Genomic DNA, 17,713 nt, shown 5'->3' on the forward strand with positions numbered 1-17,713 from the left:
TCTAACTTCTAGCCTAAGAAAAAAAACAAACAATAAATTAAAGTCCAACAAAGAGAAAAGTGAAAAAATAAAAAAATGAAGATAGGCACAGAAATCAATGATATAGTGGAAAAAATATCAACAGACAAGAACCAATGGAACTAAAAGCTAGTTATTTGAGAGGACCAATCAAAAATGATAGACCTCAAACCAGATGAATTAAGAAAAAGAGAGAAAAAATGCAAATTACCAATATCAGGCATGAAAGAGAGGACTCTGTCTCTATCCTAGACATTAAAATAATAATGAGGGAATATTATACACAATTTTATGCTAATAAATTCAACAACTTAGAAAAAAGGCAAAACTTCCTTGAAAGACATGCCACCAAAGAAGAAACAGAAAAACCTGAATAACTCTAGAATTAAAGAAATTTAATTCGTAATAATAATGATAATAAAAACCTTCCCTGGCTAGGCATGGTGGCTCACGCCTGTAATTCCAGCACTTTGGGAAGCTGAGGCCAGTGGATCACTGGAGGCCAAGAGTTCAAGACCAGCCCAGCAAACATGGCAAAACTCCGTCTCTACTAAAAATACAAAAATTTGCTGGGCGTGATGGTGCACACCTGTAATCCCAACTGCTCGGGAGGCTGAGGCACAAGAATTGCTTGAACCCAGGAGGCGAAGGTTGCAGTAAGCAGAGATCGCGCCACTGTACTCCAGCCTGAGCAACAGAAACTCTGTCTCGAAAAGAAACCAAAAACAACAAAAGCCTTCCTACAAAGACTGTGCAGGCTATGAAATAATAAAAAATATAAATATTGGTCTCTGCTCCTGGTCCCTACATAAAGCTCCTAAAATCCTTACAGATAGGGGCACTAAGAGAATCTTTTGTTCTAATATCTAGTCTTTGACCCTAGTTTCTGACTCAGAGCTCTTAAGACCTTTGTAATTTCCTGACTGATAAGAGTACATCTGACAGAGAGCTGCTAAATTACTTCAAATTTCCTGGGTGATGGGAACATCTTTTGTTCTCATGAGGTGACTTCTGGATAGCCTTATGTTGGGTGCTGGTTGGCAGGGGAACCAACCACGCAATTAGAGGGCTGGAACTTTCAGTCTCACCCTCTGACCTCTGGGGATGGGAAAGGGCTGAAGGTTGATGTGATCACCAGTGGTCAATGATGCAATGAATCATGCCTATGTAATCCTCCACAGGGTTTATAGAAACCTCCATAAAAACCCAAAAGGACAAGGTTCAGAGAGCTTTCAGACTGCTGAACACATGGAGGTCCCCTGAGGGTGGTGAACCCCTTACCACATGCCATGCCCTATGCATCTCTTCCATCTGGCTGTTCATCTGTATCCTTTGTGATATCCTTTATAACAAATGGATAAACACAAGTTTCCCCGAATTCTGTGAGCTGCTCTAGCAAACAGATCAAACCCAAGAGGGGGTGGTCTTGGAATTCACAATTTATAGCTGGTTCGTGAGATGTATAGGTAACAACCTACTACTTGTGATTAGCATCTGAAGTGAGGTATGGTCCTGTTGAGCCGTCAACCTGTGGGATCTGACGCCATCTCCAGGTGGATAATGTCAGAACTGAATTGAATTATAGGACACACAGTAGGGTCTGCTGAAGAACTGCTTCATGTGTGAGAAAAACTGTGACACATCTGGTGTCAGAAGTGTGTTCAGTGGTGCATGAGAATAGAGATAAAAAACTGTTTTTTCTTCAGACAGGCCTAGATTTTGCTGGTGAATTCTACCAAACATTTCATGAAAAATATTACCAATTGCACACAAAATTTGTAGGAAGATGAAGAAATATTTTCCCGCTTATTCTGAAGCCAGCATTACTATATTACCAAAACTAAAGACATCACAAGAAAACTACAGACCAGTATCTTTCATAACCAGACACAAAAATCCTTGAAAAATTTTAGCAAATTGAATACAGCAATGTGTAAAAAGGACAATATACCAAGACCAAATGAAGTTTATCCTACAAATGAAAGATTGGTTCAACATTCAAAGTCAATTAATGAGAAAGAAATCAATGTAATTCATCATATTAATAGACTAAAAAAGAAAAGCCATATGATCTTCCCAAAATATGCAGAAAAAGCATTTGACAAAATTCAACATCTATTCATGATAAACACTCTCAGGAAACTAGGAACAGAAGAGAACTTCCTCTACCTAAAAAAGGGTATCTATGAAAAACCTACAGCTAACACCATAATGGTAAAAGACTAGATGTTTTCCTCCTAAGACCGGGAACAGGCAAGGCTGTTCACTCTCACCTCACCTATTTAATACTGTACTGAAGAATCTAGCCAGCGCAATAAAGCAGGAAAAAGGAAATGAGACATACAGATTTAAAAGGAAGAAATAAAACTGTCTTTAGTAACAGACGACAAGACTGTCCATGTATGAGTGATACTGGCACAAAGTCATAAATCAACAGAATAGACTAGGGAGTCCAGAAAGAGACCTACACATATACGTTCAACTGATTTTCGACAAACATGCCAAGGTAATTCAAAGGAGAAAGCAGAGTCTTTAACAAATGGTTCTGGAACAACTGAACATCCACGTGCAAAAAGTGAACATAAACTCTTTTTTTCTTTTTGAGAGGGAGTCTTGCTTTGTCTGGAGTGCAGTGGCGCAATCTCAGCTCATTGCAACCTCCAGCTCATTAAACCTCCGGGTTAATGCGAATCTTCTGCCTCAGCCTCCCGAGTAGATGGGACTACAGGCACACATCACCACACCCAGCTAATTTTTTGTATTTTTAGTAGAGATGGGGTTTCACTGTGTCAGCCCAGATGGTCTTGATCTCTTGACTTCATGATCTGCCCGCCTCAGCCTCCCAAAGTGCTGGGATTACAGGTGTGAGCCACTGCGCCCAGCCAGTGAACCTCAACTCTTATCTTTTTTATTTTTGGAGACGGAGTCTCGCTCTGTCGCCCAGGCTGGAGTGCAGTGACGCAATCTCAGCTCACTGCAAGCTCCACCTCCCGGGTTCACGCCATTTTCCTGCCTCAGCCTCCTGAGTAGCTGGGACTACAGGCACCCGCCACCACGCCCAGCTAATTTTTTGTATTTTTAGTAGAGACGGGTTTTCACCGTGTTAGCCAGGATGGTCTCGATCTCCTGACCTCGTGATCCGCCTGCCTCGGCCTGCCAAAGTGCTGGGATTACAGGCGTGAGCCACCGTGCCCGGCAACTCTAATCTTTTATATACACAAAAATTAACTCAAAATTCTGAAATAAAACAAGAGAAAGCTTCTTGACCTTAGACTGGAGAAAGATATCTCAGATGCAATACTGAAAGCACAATCCATAAAAGAAAATGTAGAAAATTAGACTTTACCAAGATTAGAAATTTCTGCTCTGTGAAAGACATTGTAAAGAGAATGGTAAGAGACAGTAAGGTATCTGCAAATCACATATCTGACAAAGGGCTTCTGTCCAGAAGTTTAAAAAACTCTTATAGTTCAATAAGGTAAACAACCAATTAAAAAATGGCAACAAGCCGGGCGCAGCAGCTCATGCCTGTAATCCCAGCACCTTGGGAGGCTGAGGCAGGCGGATCACGAGGTCAGGAGAAAGGAGACCATCCTGGATAACACAGTGAAACTCCGTCTCTACTAAAAATACAAAAAATCGGCCGGGTGTGGTGGCGGGTGCCTGTAGTCCCAGCTACTTGGGAGGCTGAGGCAAGAGAATGGTGTGAACCCGGGAGGTGGAGCTTGCAGTGAACTGCAATCATGCCACTGCCCTCCGGTCTGGGCGACAGAGTGAGACTTCATCTCAAAAAAAAAAAAAAAGGCAACAGACTGGGACAGTTCTCTAAAGATAAAAGAATGGAAAATAAACACATGAAAAGATATTTATCATTGTCAGTCATTAGTAAACTGCAAATTAAAACCATAATTTTAGATATTGAGATATCACTACAGACCTACTAGAATGGCTAAAATCAAAAAGACTGATGGCAAGGATGTAGAGCAACTGGAACTGTCATTCACTGCTGGTGGGAAAGCAAACAGTACAATCACATTGGAAAACAGTTACCATGGGACCTAGCCATTCCATTCCTAGGTATTTACTCAAGAAAAATGAATACATACGTTTACACAAAAACCTGTACTAATGTTTATAGTAGCTTTATTTCCAGTTACCAAGAGCTGGAATTAACCCATATATGTCTTCTGACCTCTGAGTAGGTAATCAGACTGTGTTATATCCATTCGATGGAATACTAATCAGCATAAAAAGAACAAACAACTGATGCACATAGCACATGTATGAATCACAAATGTGTTACACTGAGTTAAAGATGCAAACTCAAAAGGCTTCATGCTATATAATCGATTCCATTGATACGACATTCTGGAAACACTACAGTAGTTGCCAGGGGCTGGGGGTAAGGGGAAAGGTTAACTACAAAGGAGCAAAAAGGAATATTTTAAGATTGCTGGAAATGTACTATTGATTGTAATGGTGGCTACACAAAGTATGTATTCATAAAAATTTACAGAACTACACTAAAAGGGAAATTTTGTTTGTAAATTAAACTTCAATAAACTTTAATTTGAAACAAAATTTATTTTATTTAATTTATTTATTTTTTAGACAGAGTCTTACTCTGTTGCCCAGCCCAGAGTGCAGTGATGCGATCTCAGCTCACTGCAACCTCTGCCTCCTGGTTCAAGCGATTCTCCTGCCTCAGACTCCCGAGTAACTGTGATTACAGGTGTGTGTCACCATACCCAGCTAATTTTTGCATTTTTAGTAGAGGCAGGGTTTTGCCATGTTGACCAGGCTGGTCTCAAACTCCTGACCTCAAGTGACCCGCCTATTTCGGCCTCCCAAAATGCTGGGATTACAGGCGTGAGCCACTGCACCAGGCCAATAATTTTAATTAACCTTCAATTAACCAACAATTTTAACCTTTAATTAACCAATAATTTTAATTTAACCTTAATTTGAATAAAATTATGATACAGTCATACAATTGTATATTATGCATTCATTTAAAAAATGAAGTGGATCCATATATGTGGGTAATATAATAATCTCTAACCTATATTCTTAGGAGTAAAAAGGAAGGTACATGATATAGTTTGGATAATTGTCCTCACTCAAATCTCATGTAGAAATGTAATCCCCAATGTTGGAGGTGGGGCCTGGTGGGATTGGATCACGGAGGTTGATTTCTCAAGAATGGTTTAGCACCGTTCCCGTGTGATAGTGAGTGAATTCTCACAATATCTAGTTGTTTAAAAGTGTGTGGCACCTCCCCTCTCTCACTTGCTCTTACTTTTGCCACATGACATGCCTGCTCTCCATTTGCCTTCTGCCATGATTGTAAGCTTTCTGATGCCTCCCTAGAAGGTAAGCAGATGCCAGCACCACACTTCCTGTAAAGCCTGCAGAACTGTGAGCCAATGAAACCTCTTTCTTTATAATTTAGCCAATCTCAGATATTTCGTTGTAGCAATGCAAGAATGGCCTAATACATAAAATTGGTACCAGGAGTAAGGTATTGTTAGAAAGATACCTGAAAATGTGGAAATGACTTCGGAACTGGGTAATGGATAGAGGTTGGAAGAGTTTGGAGGGCTCACAAGAAGACAGGAAGATGAGGGCAAGTTTGGAACTTCTTAGAGACTGGTTAAATGGTTGTAACCAAAATATTGATAGGGATATGGACAATGAAATCTAGGCCAACAAGGTCTCAGATTGAAATGAGGAACTCACTGGGAAATGAGGCAAAGGTCATAACATGTTATGCCTTAGCAAAGAGCTTGGTTGCACTGTGCCCTTTTCCAAGGGATCTGTGGAAGTTTGAACTTGAGAGTGATGATTGCGTATCTGGCAGAAGAAATTTCTAAGCCACAAAGCATTCAAGATATGACTGGCTGCTCCTAAGAGCTTACACTCAGACACGGGTGCAAGTAAATGACTTAAAGTTGGAATTTATATTGAAAAGCGAAGCAGAACATAAAAATTGGGAAAATTTGCAGCCAAGTCACATGGCAAAGAAAGAAAAAGCTTTTTCAGAAGAGGAATTCAAGCAGGCTGTGGAGTAACCACTTGCTAGAGACATCTGCATAACTAAAAAATAACCAAGTGCTAATATCTAAGACAACAGGGAAAAAGCCTCAAAGGCATTTTAGAGATTTTTGAGGTAGCCCCTTCCATCATAGTTCCTGAGGCCCAGGAGACAAAAATGGTTTCATGGGTTGGGCCCAGGGCCTGGCCCCTATGCAACCTCAGGACACTGCTCCCCACATCCTGGCTGCTCCAGCTCTAGCCATGTCTCAAAAAGGGCAAGGTACAGCTCAGGCTGCCACTTTGGAGAATGCAAGCTGCAAGCTTTGACAGCTTCCATGTGGTGTTAAGAGTGCACAGACTGCAAGAATGGAGGATTCTTGGATGCTTCCACCTAGATTTCAGAGGATGTATGGAAAAGCCTGGCTGCCCAAGCAAAAGCCTGCTGCAGGAGTACAGCCCTCACAGAGAACCTCTACTAGGGCAGTGTGGAGGGGAAATGTGAGATTGGAGCCCTCACACAGGGTCCCCACTGGGAAACTGCCTTGTGGAGCTGTGAGAAGGGGGCCACATCCTCTAGTCCCCAGAATGGTAAATCCACCAGCAGTTTACACCCTGCACCTGAAAAAGCCTCAGGCACTCAATGCCAGCCCGTGAGAGCAGCCGCAGGGACTGCACTCTGCAAAGCCACAGGGGCAGAGCTGCCCAAGATCTTGGGAGCCCACTTCTTGCACCAGTGTGCCCTGAATGTGGGACATGGAGTCAAAGGAGATTATTTTGGAGCTTTAAGAGTTAATGACTACCTTGATGGGTTTCAAACTTGCATGGGGTGTATAGCCCCTTTCTTATGGCTGATTACCCCTTTTTGGAATGGGAATGTTTACCCAATGCCTATACCCCCATTGTATCTCAGAAGTAAGCAACTTGTTTTGATTTTACAGTCTCATAGGTGAAAGGAACTCATTTCCAGATAAGAATTTAGATATGGGACTCAGGACTTTAAGAGTTAATGCTAGAATGAGTTAAGATTTTGCAGGGACTATTGAGAAGGGATGACTGTATGTTAACATGTGAGAAGGACAGAAGATTTGTGGGGGCCAGGGACAGAATGATACAGTCTGAATATTTGTCCCTGCCCAAATCTTACGTTGCAAGGTAATCCCCAGCCAGGCTCAGTGGCCCAAACCTGTAATCCCAGCACTTTGGGAGGCCAAAGTGGGTGGATCGCTTGAGTCCAGGAGTTTGAGACCAGCCTGGGCAACAGGGCAAAACCCCACCTCTACCAGAAATATAAAAATTAGCTAGGTGTGGTTGCATGTGCCTGGAGTCCCAACTACTCGGGAGGCTGAGGTGGGCTAATTGCTTGAGCCCGGAGGTCAAGGCTGCAGCGAGCTAAGATTGCACCAGTGCACTCCAGCCTGGGCAACAGAGCCAGACCCTGTCTCAAAAAAAAAAACAAAACAAAAAAAGGAAGGGAAAAAAATGTAATCTCCAATGGGACCTGGTGGTAGGTGACTGGATCATGGGGGTGGTTTCTCCTTAATGACTTAGAACCATCCTCCTGGTTCTGTTCTTGTGATAGTGAGTGAATTCTTGTGAGATATGGTTGTTTAAAAGTGTGTAGCACTTCTTCTCTTTCACTCACTTGCTCCTGCTTTTGCCATATGACGTGCCTGCTCCCCCTTTGCTTTCTGGCATGATTTTAAGTTTCCTGGGGCCCTCCTAGAAGTGAAGCAGATGCCAGCACCATACTTCCTGTAAAGCCTAATGAACCATAAGCCAATTAAACCTCTTTTCTTTACAATTTACCCAGTCTCAGATATTTTTTCATAGACATGCAAGAATGGCCTAATACACAGCACAAATACAGTATGTTCCCATTTATGGTAATATTGGCTGTCTCTGGAAGGGGCCTGGAGTGGCAGTATACACCCTTTTGTACTGTTTGAGGTTTTTTTTTGTTTTATTTTGTTTTCCACATGCCTGTATTACTTTCAATTAGAAAAAGTAAAAGAAACCTATATACTGGTCAAGGAAAACTCACAGGTGTCTGGGCCAAGGGACTGAGTCATATAGGCTTGCAAAAACCTGTGTTAAGAATACAGAACACAAAGCCAGACACAGGGGCACTCAATAAATAGCTGGAGGAAGCAAAATATTTGGAATCAATTCAGAAGGCAGACCCTGGACAAAGAGATCTCTATCTGAGCACCGGATACTCAGTCAGCATAGCCCTTGCTTTACACAAGGAGCTAAGCTGAGACTGCTCACGTTAGAAAAGAAAGGGAGCATAAAAACCAAATATCCTGGAGTTACTTTGGGGCCAGCTGTTTCTCAGCATTCCTTTGCAAGCACATTGTGTGTCTTAACCTCAGCCTTCTAAGGGATGGGAGGCAAGTCCTTCCCCCAGTGAGCAGAGCCCACCCCTAGCACTCCTCTGGTGGTCCAAGTGCCCAGACAATCCTAGGCAGCCTTTCCTCCAGCCCCTCCAAATCAGAAGGAACAAAACGACTCTGACAGTTTCACTGCACTCCAAAGACAATCTCAGCACTTCAGCTCCTTTTCCACATCAAGGCTTCAGAAAAGAAAACCAAAAAGGAGGATGGATCGGTAAGCAAGATTCCTTAGCAGCATTTGGTAAAAGGAACTCCCTAGGTTATGCACAGATTCTGTCAGGTGCCAAAGAAGCCAGCAGCTCCAGAATGCAAAATGGACAGAGAAGGAAAGTGCTAAAACTCAAGACAGCCTCAGAAATTTCTCTTTGTTCCCTGCTTTATTTGGATATGCCTCCCTGGAGCCAGCTAGTTGGTCCCAGCTTCCAAAAAAGTTCGTTTGGCCACTGATACTAGGTCTAGGAGCTTCTGTGCTTGGCAGCCTTCTCTGGCTGCCTCTGGATACCTGGCTTGCATGGGGCAACCATGTAGGTTATCCTTCTGCAGAAACAGGCTGTGCCACAAGGTGCAAGCTCCAGAGACAGGATGGGAGTAAGGCAAAGCAAGGGCATGGAGTAGGACTGGAGTAGGAACCAACTTAAAGGCAGAGTCCTTTCCAGGAACCCATGGTTTCCAGAGCATAGGAGAACATGACTGGCTGTGAGAGGCAGAGTTTCTGGCTCTTGGACCCCAGACCAGGCTGTCTAGGCAGTGGAGGAAACAGAAGCACTTACCGGGGGAAGATGGCCGTCATCAAGGCTGAGGCATAGCCAGGCTTGCAAGCTCCCTCTGAAAAGTTTGCGTACTTGGTGGCTAATTCAGCAGGCCTATGGGAAGAGAAGGAAAGTTACAGCTTGCCAGGTACTGAGCACTGAGTGGGTTATTAATTCGTAAGGAGCTATAGGTGTTTGACTCTTGAGTGAAGCTTCATTCCTACAATCAGCACTTCAGGCATTTTTCCACATTAAGGCTTTAAGGGTAAAAACAAAATAAATCCCCAAACCCTAAAGGAATAGATAAATAAGTCAGGCCCCTGGATAGTATCTGTAAAAGGAACTTACCTGGATTCTCACAGATTTCTTTTTAAGAGACAGGGTTTCATTGTGTTGCCCAGGCAGGTCTTGAACTCCTGAGTTCAAGCGATCCTCTCGCCTCGGCCTCCCAAAGTGTTGGGATTACAGGCGTGGAGCCACCATGCCCAGCTCATACTCACAGATTCTTTGCAGGAAGCCTGATACCAAGGAAATGAGGAGCTCTATCAAGGCTCCAGTACCCGGGGGAGTGGTGCTTGGAGTTCACAGGATAGAGACACTCAGGCTTTGATGGTCAGAGCCCCTGGCCTTTCCACCTTCCTTGTATGTTCCTACATGGCCAGCCTCATCTGCTTTTATTCTCTCCATTCATGCTATGATCCACCCAGTAGGAACCATTCCCCAATAGTGGGAACTGTCCCGAACAGTGGCCGAATACAGACATGATAAATGTATGTAATTGGGGTTATTGATGTAACCATTAGACTTTTAGTTGAGGATGCTTTCCTGGTCTCTCTGCCTGGAATGTTATTCCTTGTCCTTCTTCATCTGGCTAATAACTACTGGTCCTTCATGATTAAGCTTAAATATCAGCTTCACTGGGAGTGATTCTCTGACCCTCGGATTGGGCTAAGTGCCTCCTCTGTGCTTGTACAGTCACTCCCCCTGCCCCTCACATCATATACTTACCCCCAGCACTTGCTATTCTGTATTGTAATTTTTGGTAGTATGTCTCCCTTGACACACTGTAAAATCCTAAGGTCAGAGTCTGATTTAACCCTGCCTACCCTCTCCAGTGCCTTGCATAAATGGGCACAGAGAAGACCCCTATAACTTTGTTAAGGAACAAAATGACCCTGAAAGTCTCACTGCAGACAACGCAATCTCAGGAACCCGCAAGGCCGAGACTGCTGCATATTTTTCACAGGACTTGTGTTCTAATCCTGGCTTGTTGCTGTGTGACCACAATCATGCCACCTCACATCTTTGGGTTTCAATGTCCTTATGCATTCAATTTGGGTCTGGAGTCACTGTCCTGCCACCAAAATCTCTGCACCATTCAGTCTAGAGAAGATCACAACCAAAGAACAGGATATAGTCAGTGAATGGGTTCTGTGGGCTGGAGGCCCTGCATGCTGGGGCACCTGAGTGAGCCCTGGCTGACTGCCAGTTGTGAGTCCCCATCTCCTCCACCCCCACCCTTGGGCCTGCTGCCAACACTCTGGTGCCCAGCTGCTCTACTGTGATGGGGCCCTGTGGGAAGCCTACCCTCCAGCCTACCCTCCTTCTGCAGGGTCTGGGCGGGTGGGTGTGGAGTGGTGGTACAAGAAATGATGATGCCACTGCCTACTGTCATGTCTGATTCACCATAGACCCCTCGGGCCTAGCCCAGAGCCTTACACAGAGTAACTGCTCATTGAACATAGACAAACTCATCTGATCAACGCACAATTTCTTTTAGAAATCTACATTTTCAAGCATCCCCCACCAAGGAAATTCAAAGCCTGAAATGCAACCTGAAGGCTGAGTGACAAGCCAAGGAGCTGGGATTTATTTGGTAGGCAAAAGAAAGCCAGAATTTTAACAAGAGCAAAACAATCTTTTCTTACGTAAACAACTGTATTTTTGAAATGAAATATAAACCTCGGTGCAATTACAGAACTGATTACAAGCTTTTTGACTAGGCACAGTGACGAAAACGTTCTAGATGTTTTCAATTAGCTCTCTCAACAACTCTGTGAGTTGGTACTATGAATTAATTTGCACATAAGGCCTAGAAAGATGAAGAGACTAATCCAAGATCATACAAGTGGTAGACACTGGATTAGAACCCAAGGTCTCTAACACCAGTGCAGGAACTCTTAACAGGGCACTGCCACCAACACGGTCACAGAGGAAGGCACAGGACAGCACAGGAGTGGTCAACACAGTTGGAGACAGGGTGGAGAAGACAGTCCAGAAGGTCTCACAGAGCTCTGGTCCGCGGCAGTAAGGCATTTTGAGTCTCTTCATGTCCTGTCTCCCAATCTCCCACCATCTGCTTGCCTGCCTCGTGCTGTGAGTTCCTGTGGTCTTTCTGAATTCTAGAAGGTTTCATAAACAGCAGAAAGATGGACAGCAGGTGCCCTTCTTAACACAGTGCAGTGCAGAAATAAACGCACAACGGACAAACCTTTGGCCACCTTTTTTCTCTCTAGTTTACCCCCTCAACTTTTGACAAGGTGCTTAAAGAAGAAGGGCTGTGGGACAGTCCAGGGGGCACAGGATCATGTCATCTACAATGGAGAGGGAGCTGGAGCCCAGCAGGCAAGGCAGGAGATACTGCTGCCTCCACGGCAGTGCAAGGCAGTTCAACATCAAGGATGATGGGCTCCAAATGAACCCCTCATTTAGAAAGCGACAGTAACTCCTGAAACATACAACTCTGGGTACAGTGGGTCATGTCAAGTTATTACCAAATTAAAATGCCTTAGAAATGGCCTCCTGACTATCCCAGTGAGAGAAGAATAGGGGGAGTGTTGGGGATTCTGAGTCATCCAGCAGGCTGGGACCTCTAGGGCAGTTAGCGGTCAAAACCACCAAGATTAACTGTCGCCAACTCCCTGGGGCCAGAATAGTTAGTCTCTCTAAGGCACTCACACTCCAAATGCCAGCAGGCCCCCACAGATGTCTGATCAAATCACTCAGCCCTTGTTCTTCTCCTACTCTGCAGCTGGCCTTTCATTTTGGGAGATTTAGCATTAAACCCAGTAAGAGCACCCATTGTCCTGCAAATGTGACTACCAAGCCCCTGGGGTGAAGAGTGTCACCACTGCACTCACAAGAGGAAATCCAGATGTACAGGCTGGAGTCCCAAAGAAGGAACCAGACGCTTCCACTCTCCTGCTTCACTCAGGAGGAGCGAGTTTAAGGAATCAGGCCAAGCAATGGGTCATAAATGGGAAAAGCATCAGATCTGGAATCAGAAACTTTCACAGAGGACACTGAAAAGCAAGTGATGGAAAATCTGATTTTCAGCTTCCCCATGTGCAGTGGAAACCACGTAATTCCAACAATCGCATGAGGATGTGGTGAGGGAGCACATTTGGAGAGGATGCCTATCCTCTGGGGTGCCACACACACGCTGTGTGAGACGCGTGGCTGCCATGAGCGCCTGGCTTGGGTTCAGATCCAATCACAGGGAGAGTCACCACATGATATCCAGTGGGAGGGTGCCCTGGCTGACGTGTGTCTGAAGGATCAGCATTTGGGAGGCGAGGAGTAGCACTGCAGGAGGCTGAAAGAGCAGGAGAGTGTGATGCTGCAGTGAACGAAGTATCACAGGAAGGACGCAGAGACCAACTGCATCACACACTGTGCAGGTCCAGTAAGGTGTGGCCACAGGACTAACTGCTGGATTTGGCAACAGGGAGGTCACCACCGACCTCAACAATAGCCATTCCACTGGAATGTGGAGGTGAAACTCGTTTCACTGGGTTTAAGAAAAAACAGGAGGAGAGAAACTGAAGTCATGAAACACAGACTATTTTTAGGAGTTCTGTTACAAAGCAACAAAGAAATGGGGCAATAGCTGGAGTGGGGAAGCAGGGTAAATTGTTTTTTGAGGTTAGGAAATATTTTCCTAAGTTTAGAAGCTGGTTAGAATAAAAGAAAAACTCACGATGCAGTAGAGATAGGACAGTTGTAGGGAGAATGTTTCTTTTTGTTGTCTGTTTGTTTTCTGAGATGGAGTCTCACTCTGTCGCCCAGGCTGGAGTGCGGTGGCGCAATCTCGGCTCACTGCAACCTCCACCTCCCAGGTTCAAGGGATTCTCCTGGCTCAGCCTCCTGAGTAGCTGGGGTTACAGGCGCCCGCCACAATGCCCGGCTAATTTTTGTATTTTTTGTAGACAAGGTTTCACCATGTTGGCCAGGTTGGGGGAGAATGTCTTTGAGAAGGCAGAGGGGGAAAGGATCTAGCACAAAAATGGAAGGGCTGGCCTTAGCTCTACTCCCTTAGCCTGCCTTGGCCAGAGACGCCTATTCTCTAAGCACCACTTCCCTTGCGAACTTTCCATGATGCTTCCCTTCCCAGGTAGAATAAACTCATCCCCCTGTGGACCTGAGCTACCTGGGGCAGACCTTCATCTTCGCTTGCTCACTTATTCCCCTACTCTCCTACTGCCTTCCCCTTTCTGCCTCTCATTTCTCCTGCAACAAATATTTAGAGACAATGAAGACACTCTGCTCGGATTTTTATCCTGGCTCTCTTAATAGCTGTGTGATTTGGGGCATGTCTTTTAAATTGTTTTGTGCCCTTAATTTCCACAACTTTAAAACTGGGATTACACTAGTACTTATTTTATAAAATTTTTTGTAACAGTTACGCTGAGAAAGAAGGGCTGGCACTGAGTATGGTGCCTGGCCCCTTGTTGGTGTTCAGTACATGCTAACTAACTGGCCTGGGATTAAGGATACAATGATGACTAGGACATAGTTAAGGCCTAGCATTACACTTCATTACACTGAAGAGTAATTGTCTATTTAAATATCTTTCATAGAATATCATCATTTAGCATAGCATGTATGGCACAGAGTATACAAGTACCCAATAAAATGCTGGACTGAAATCAGTTGGTTACCTTGCCTTGGAAGGTTAATCAACAGGAAGTGTAAGGGGGAAGTAGGGTGATGGCCAGAGAAACTGGGAAAGGGTCATTGATGGTTATTCCTGAGGACTCTACAGATCAGTGATGGACGTCATGTAACCAACAGTCTAGTTTCTAGAATCACTGCAGAGAGGACTGGACTCAGATCAGCCCCTACCATGCCCGCTCCCTCAATTCATGTGCTAATTTAGTTTAAAGCACTTGTTATGAGAAAAGAAGACCAGGTATGCAGTACTTAGCACACTGCCTAACAACCCAGCAGCTTAATCAAAGCCAGTGTGACCATGCTAGGGGGACATGCATGAGTGTGCAGATGAGCCTCTCCGCACAGAGCTCGCTCCATCCACAGTGGAGGGAATTCTTCAATTCCATCTTCTACCTTCCTCATGAGGATGCCTTTCTCCAAGTACTTGAGAGTTGTTTCTGGGATAATGATATGATGAGGGAAATGGCAGAAGCAGCTGTGCCTAGCTTGAGTAATCCTATTCTGTCATTAAATATTTTCACTTTAATTTTTTTTTTTTTTTTGAAATAGCCTTTACTGCCATAGATCCTCTCAAGCCCCAAAATGGAAATGCTTCTCCTTAAGGACAACTTCTATCTCCTCTGATTGCTGCCTGTCTGACCCGTTACTCCAGGTCTGCTGGGTCTTCTTGCATTGTCACCAGTTTCCTTCATCTACCCACATATGGGCTGTGCCAATCCATTCTACCCTAGACATCACTGACTCTTTGCTCTTTGTGACCTCCAATGTAGACTCGGGTTTCTCTACAGCTTTTGCCCCATGTACAGCCATCTATGATAAATGCTGAAGCACTGTCAAATGTCTTCTATCACTTTAAGAAAAAAGGGACTGCTTGATCTGAGTCATCTGAAACTTGTGGTATTTCTCAGCTCCGGAGGCCCTGCCTTTCTGCTCTTGCTGCTAGGCACTGCAATACCTTTTCATCAAACCAGGCCACATTTCTATTTGATCAGTGATTCTCAAGCTGACGTTACTCCAGGTTACATTTGTCTTCAGGGCCTTGTAATTTACTTCATCTTAGCTGGAGGGATGCTCCCCACTAAGTTCTCCAAGTGCTTCAACAGACAATTCTCACGGAAGCACTCCACCAGAGATCTGCCGTGACTCTCCAATTCAATTTTGCTTCCACACTTCATTTCCTTAAAAATAAAAACACATCCTCTTTCTGGGTGGTAGTGAAAAACACAAGGGAAGTAACATTCACTGAGCACAAACCAGGTACCAGACAGGGGATCTAATGATCTAATTTAGCTTTACAATAATCCTCTAAAAAGTAGTACCTCCCATAGACCCAGGCATGTGGGGCTGAAGGAGTCCAGGAGAAGCCATGGTTGGAAGATGCACTGTTCTGTTTACACTATAAAATGTCAAACGTTACATTTAACATGACCAGAAAACATTACCATTCACATTTTCCCTGCACTGGTATGTGTGGTCATCACCAACAAAGCAGTCCCATCTTTGAGAGAGTCACTGGAAGACAGTACTCCCGGGTCTCAGGAAGGATAGTGCAGCCTCATGAAATGATGTATCCAGCATGAGCTGAACTATACTGGAGAACTGAAGGGAGAAGATCACCGTTTCCACAAAACAGTTTCCAAAAAGCCATGGCATTGAGTACTAATAATACAGATACTTGTTTTTTGTGGCAGGAGATATGAAACTTTCCAGCAATGATATATTTGACAATAGAAAACACAAAGAGATGGTTCCTGAACCTGAGTAGAAAAAGGTGGTGGTGTCTGGGTACCCAAAAGAATTTTCATATGCACTGGTTGGATAACAAACAAATACATAAGCATCTCTTCTCTACCCATTGTTCTAAATCCTTAGTAAGTCATTATACCATACATGGACCTATCAACTGGTTCATGCAGGCAGAGGCCTTGCAAAACATATTTGGCCAGGGCCCTGTCCACCTTTGGAGCAGTCCTACTCTAAGGTAAGTATTATTTTCATTTTTGACAAGAGAAAACTGACTCCAAAATTCTATCCTGTTCTTACCAAAGCTCCAACTTTCTTTGATGTAAAGCATAATCAGTTTAAGGTAAGAAAATTGGAGTTTAAGTCACTTACTAGGTATGCAACCTCAGGTAAGACACAACTGGTTTCCCTAACTCTTAAAATAGCTATAGTAATGTACATTTTATAGGGCTGATGGAAAAAAAAATTAGCTGGGCGTGGTGGTAGGCACCTGTAGTCCTAGCTACTTGGGAGGCTGAGGCAGGAGAATGATGTGAACCTGGGAGGCGGAGCTTGCAGTGAGCTGAGGTCGCGCCACTGCACTCCAGCCTGGGCGACAGAGCGAGACTCCATCTCAAAAAAAAAAAAAATTACCTTTGGGTATAAGTACAACCACTGTTATATAAAACATATGGAGGAGGCCGGGCGCGGTGGCTCAAGCCTGTAATCCCAGCACTTTGGGAGGCCGAGACGGGCGGATCACGAGGTCGGGAGATCGAGACCATCCTGGTTAACACGGTGAAACCCCGTCTCTACTAAAAAATACAAAAAACTAGCCGGGCGAGGTGGCGGGCGCCTGTAGTCCCAGCTACTCGGGAGGCTGAGGCAGGAGAATGGCGTAAACCCGGGAGGCGGAGCTTGCAGTGAGCCGAGATCCGGCCACTGCACTCCAGCCTGGGTGACAGCGCGAGACTCCGTCTCAAAAAAATAAAAAAAAAAAAAAACAAAAAAAAACCATATGGAGGAGACAGACAATTAAAGTGGTCTTGGGAATTAGGGCGGGTATCTTGAGGAGGTACTGTCAAGAAAAGAGAGAAAGTAGAAGGGCATTCTCAGCCAAGGATACAACATGTGCAAGGGTCCAAAGCAGAAAGAGAGCCTGGCACACATCAGAAACTGCAAATACATTAGTATTGACAGAACAAAGCCTGTGAGACCACAGCATGGTCTTGCTGCTAGGACGAGGAGTCTTGACTTGCTGATGGAGGCAATGGGGAGCCACTGAAGGATTTTTATGCAGATGAATGACATGCACTAGTCCAAGAGAGAAATGAGGAGACCTGGTTGAAGGGGTAACAATGGATACAGGCAGGAAGAATATTCGTAAGTTATATTTGGGAAGCAAAATAATAGAGTGGAGGAATGTAACCAACAATTATTCAGCAGTATCAGGGGTTTTGTTTTTGTTTTAATTTACTTTTATTTACATTACTGTTAATCCTTAAACAGTCCTATACGATAGGAATTATTCTTCCCATTTTATGAACAAAGAAATAAAAAAATTCATCTAGGAAGTGGTAGAAGGAAGATTTGAATATAGACTGTTCTGATTTCAAAGCCCTTGGATGTTGGTTATAGCTGTTTTATAAAATATACTTTTTATATTTCCTGATTTAAAAGCCCTTAGTGGTGTTTTTGTTTGTTTGTTTGTTTTTTAAACAGACATTTCTTTTTAGTGCTGAATAGTAGTCCATTGTCTAGATGTGCCACAGTTTGAGGACATCTTGATGCTTCCAGTTATTGGCAATTATGAATAAAGCTGCTATAAATATTCATGTATAG

General features: G+C 44.1%; 1 protein-coding gene and 1 long non-coding RNA gene across 37 annotated transcripts in view; both read right to left on the reverse strand.

Moving 5' to 3' along the window:
- The window catches only part of ST3GAL3 (ST3 beta-galactoside alpha-2,3-sialyltransferase 3), a 232,697-nt gene that overhangs the window by 86,416 nt on the left and 128,568 nt on the right, over positions 1 to 17,713 (reverse strand). For 32 of the 36 annotated variants that reach the window (XR_013403186.1, XR_013403184.1, XR_013403181.1 and 29 more), the window contains one exon: positions 9,218 to 9,310. The exons of the other annotated variants lie outside the window; for them this stretch is intronic. Coding sequence is in view for 28 of the 32 variants with exons in the window: in XM_077960567.1 (XP_077816693.1) it covers positions 9,218 to 9,310 (93 nt within the window). In the remaining 4 variants the exon portion in view is untranslated. The remainder of the gene's footprint in view (positions 1 to 9,217; positions 9,311 to 17,713) is intronic. 36 annotated transcript variants of the gene reach the window in all.
- LOC144334004 (uncharacterized) lies at positions 14,676 to 16,875 on the reverse strand. The gene is made up of 2 exons (XR_013403238.1): positions 16,815 to 16,875; positions 14,676 to 16,468 (listed from the first exon to the last, which is right to left on the reverse strand). It is a non-coding gene; the product is annotated as an uncharacterized LOC144334004 (long non-coding RNA).

The sequence above is a fragment of the Macaca mulatta genome, chromosome 1 (assembly GCF_049350105.2).
Source record: "Macaca mulatta isolate MMU2019108-1 chromosome 1, T2T-MMU8v2.0, whole genome shotgun sequence".
Taxonomy (NCBI): domain Eukaryota; kingdom Metazoa; phylum Chordata; class Mammalia; order Primates; family Cercopithecidae; genus Macaca; species Macaca mulatta.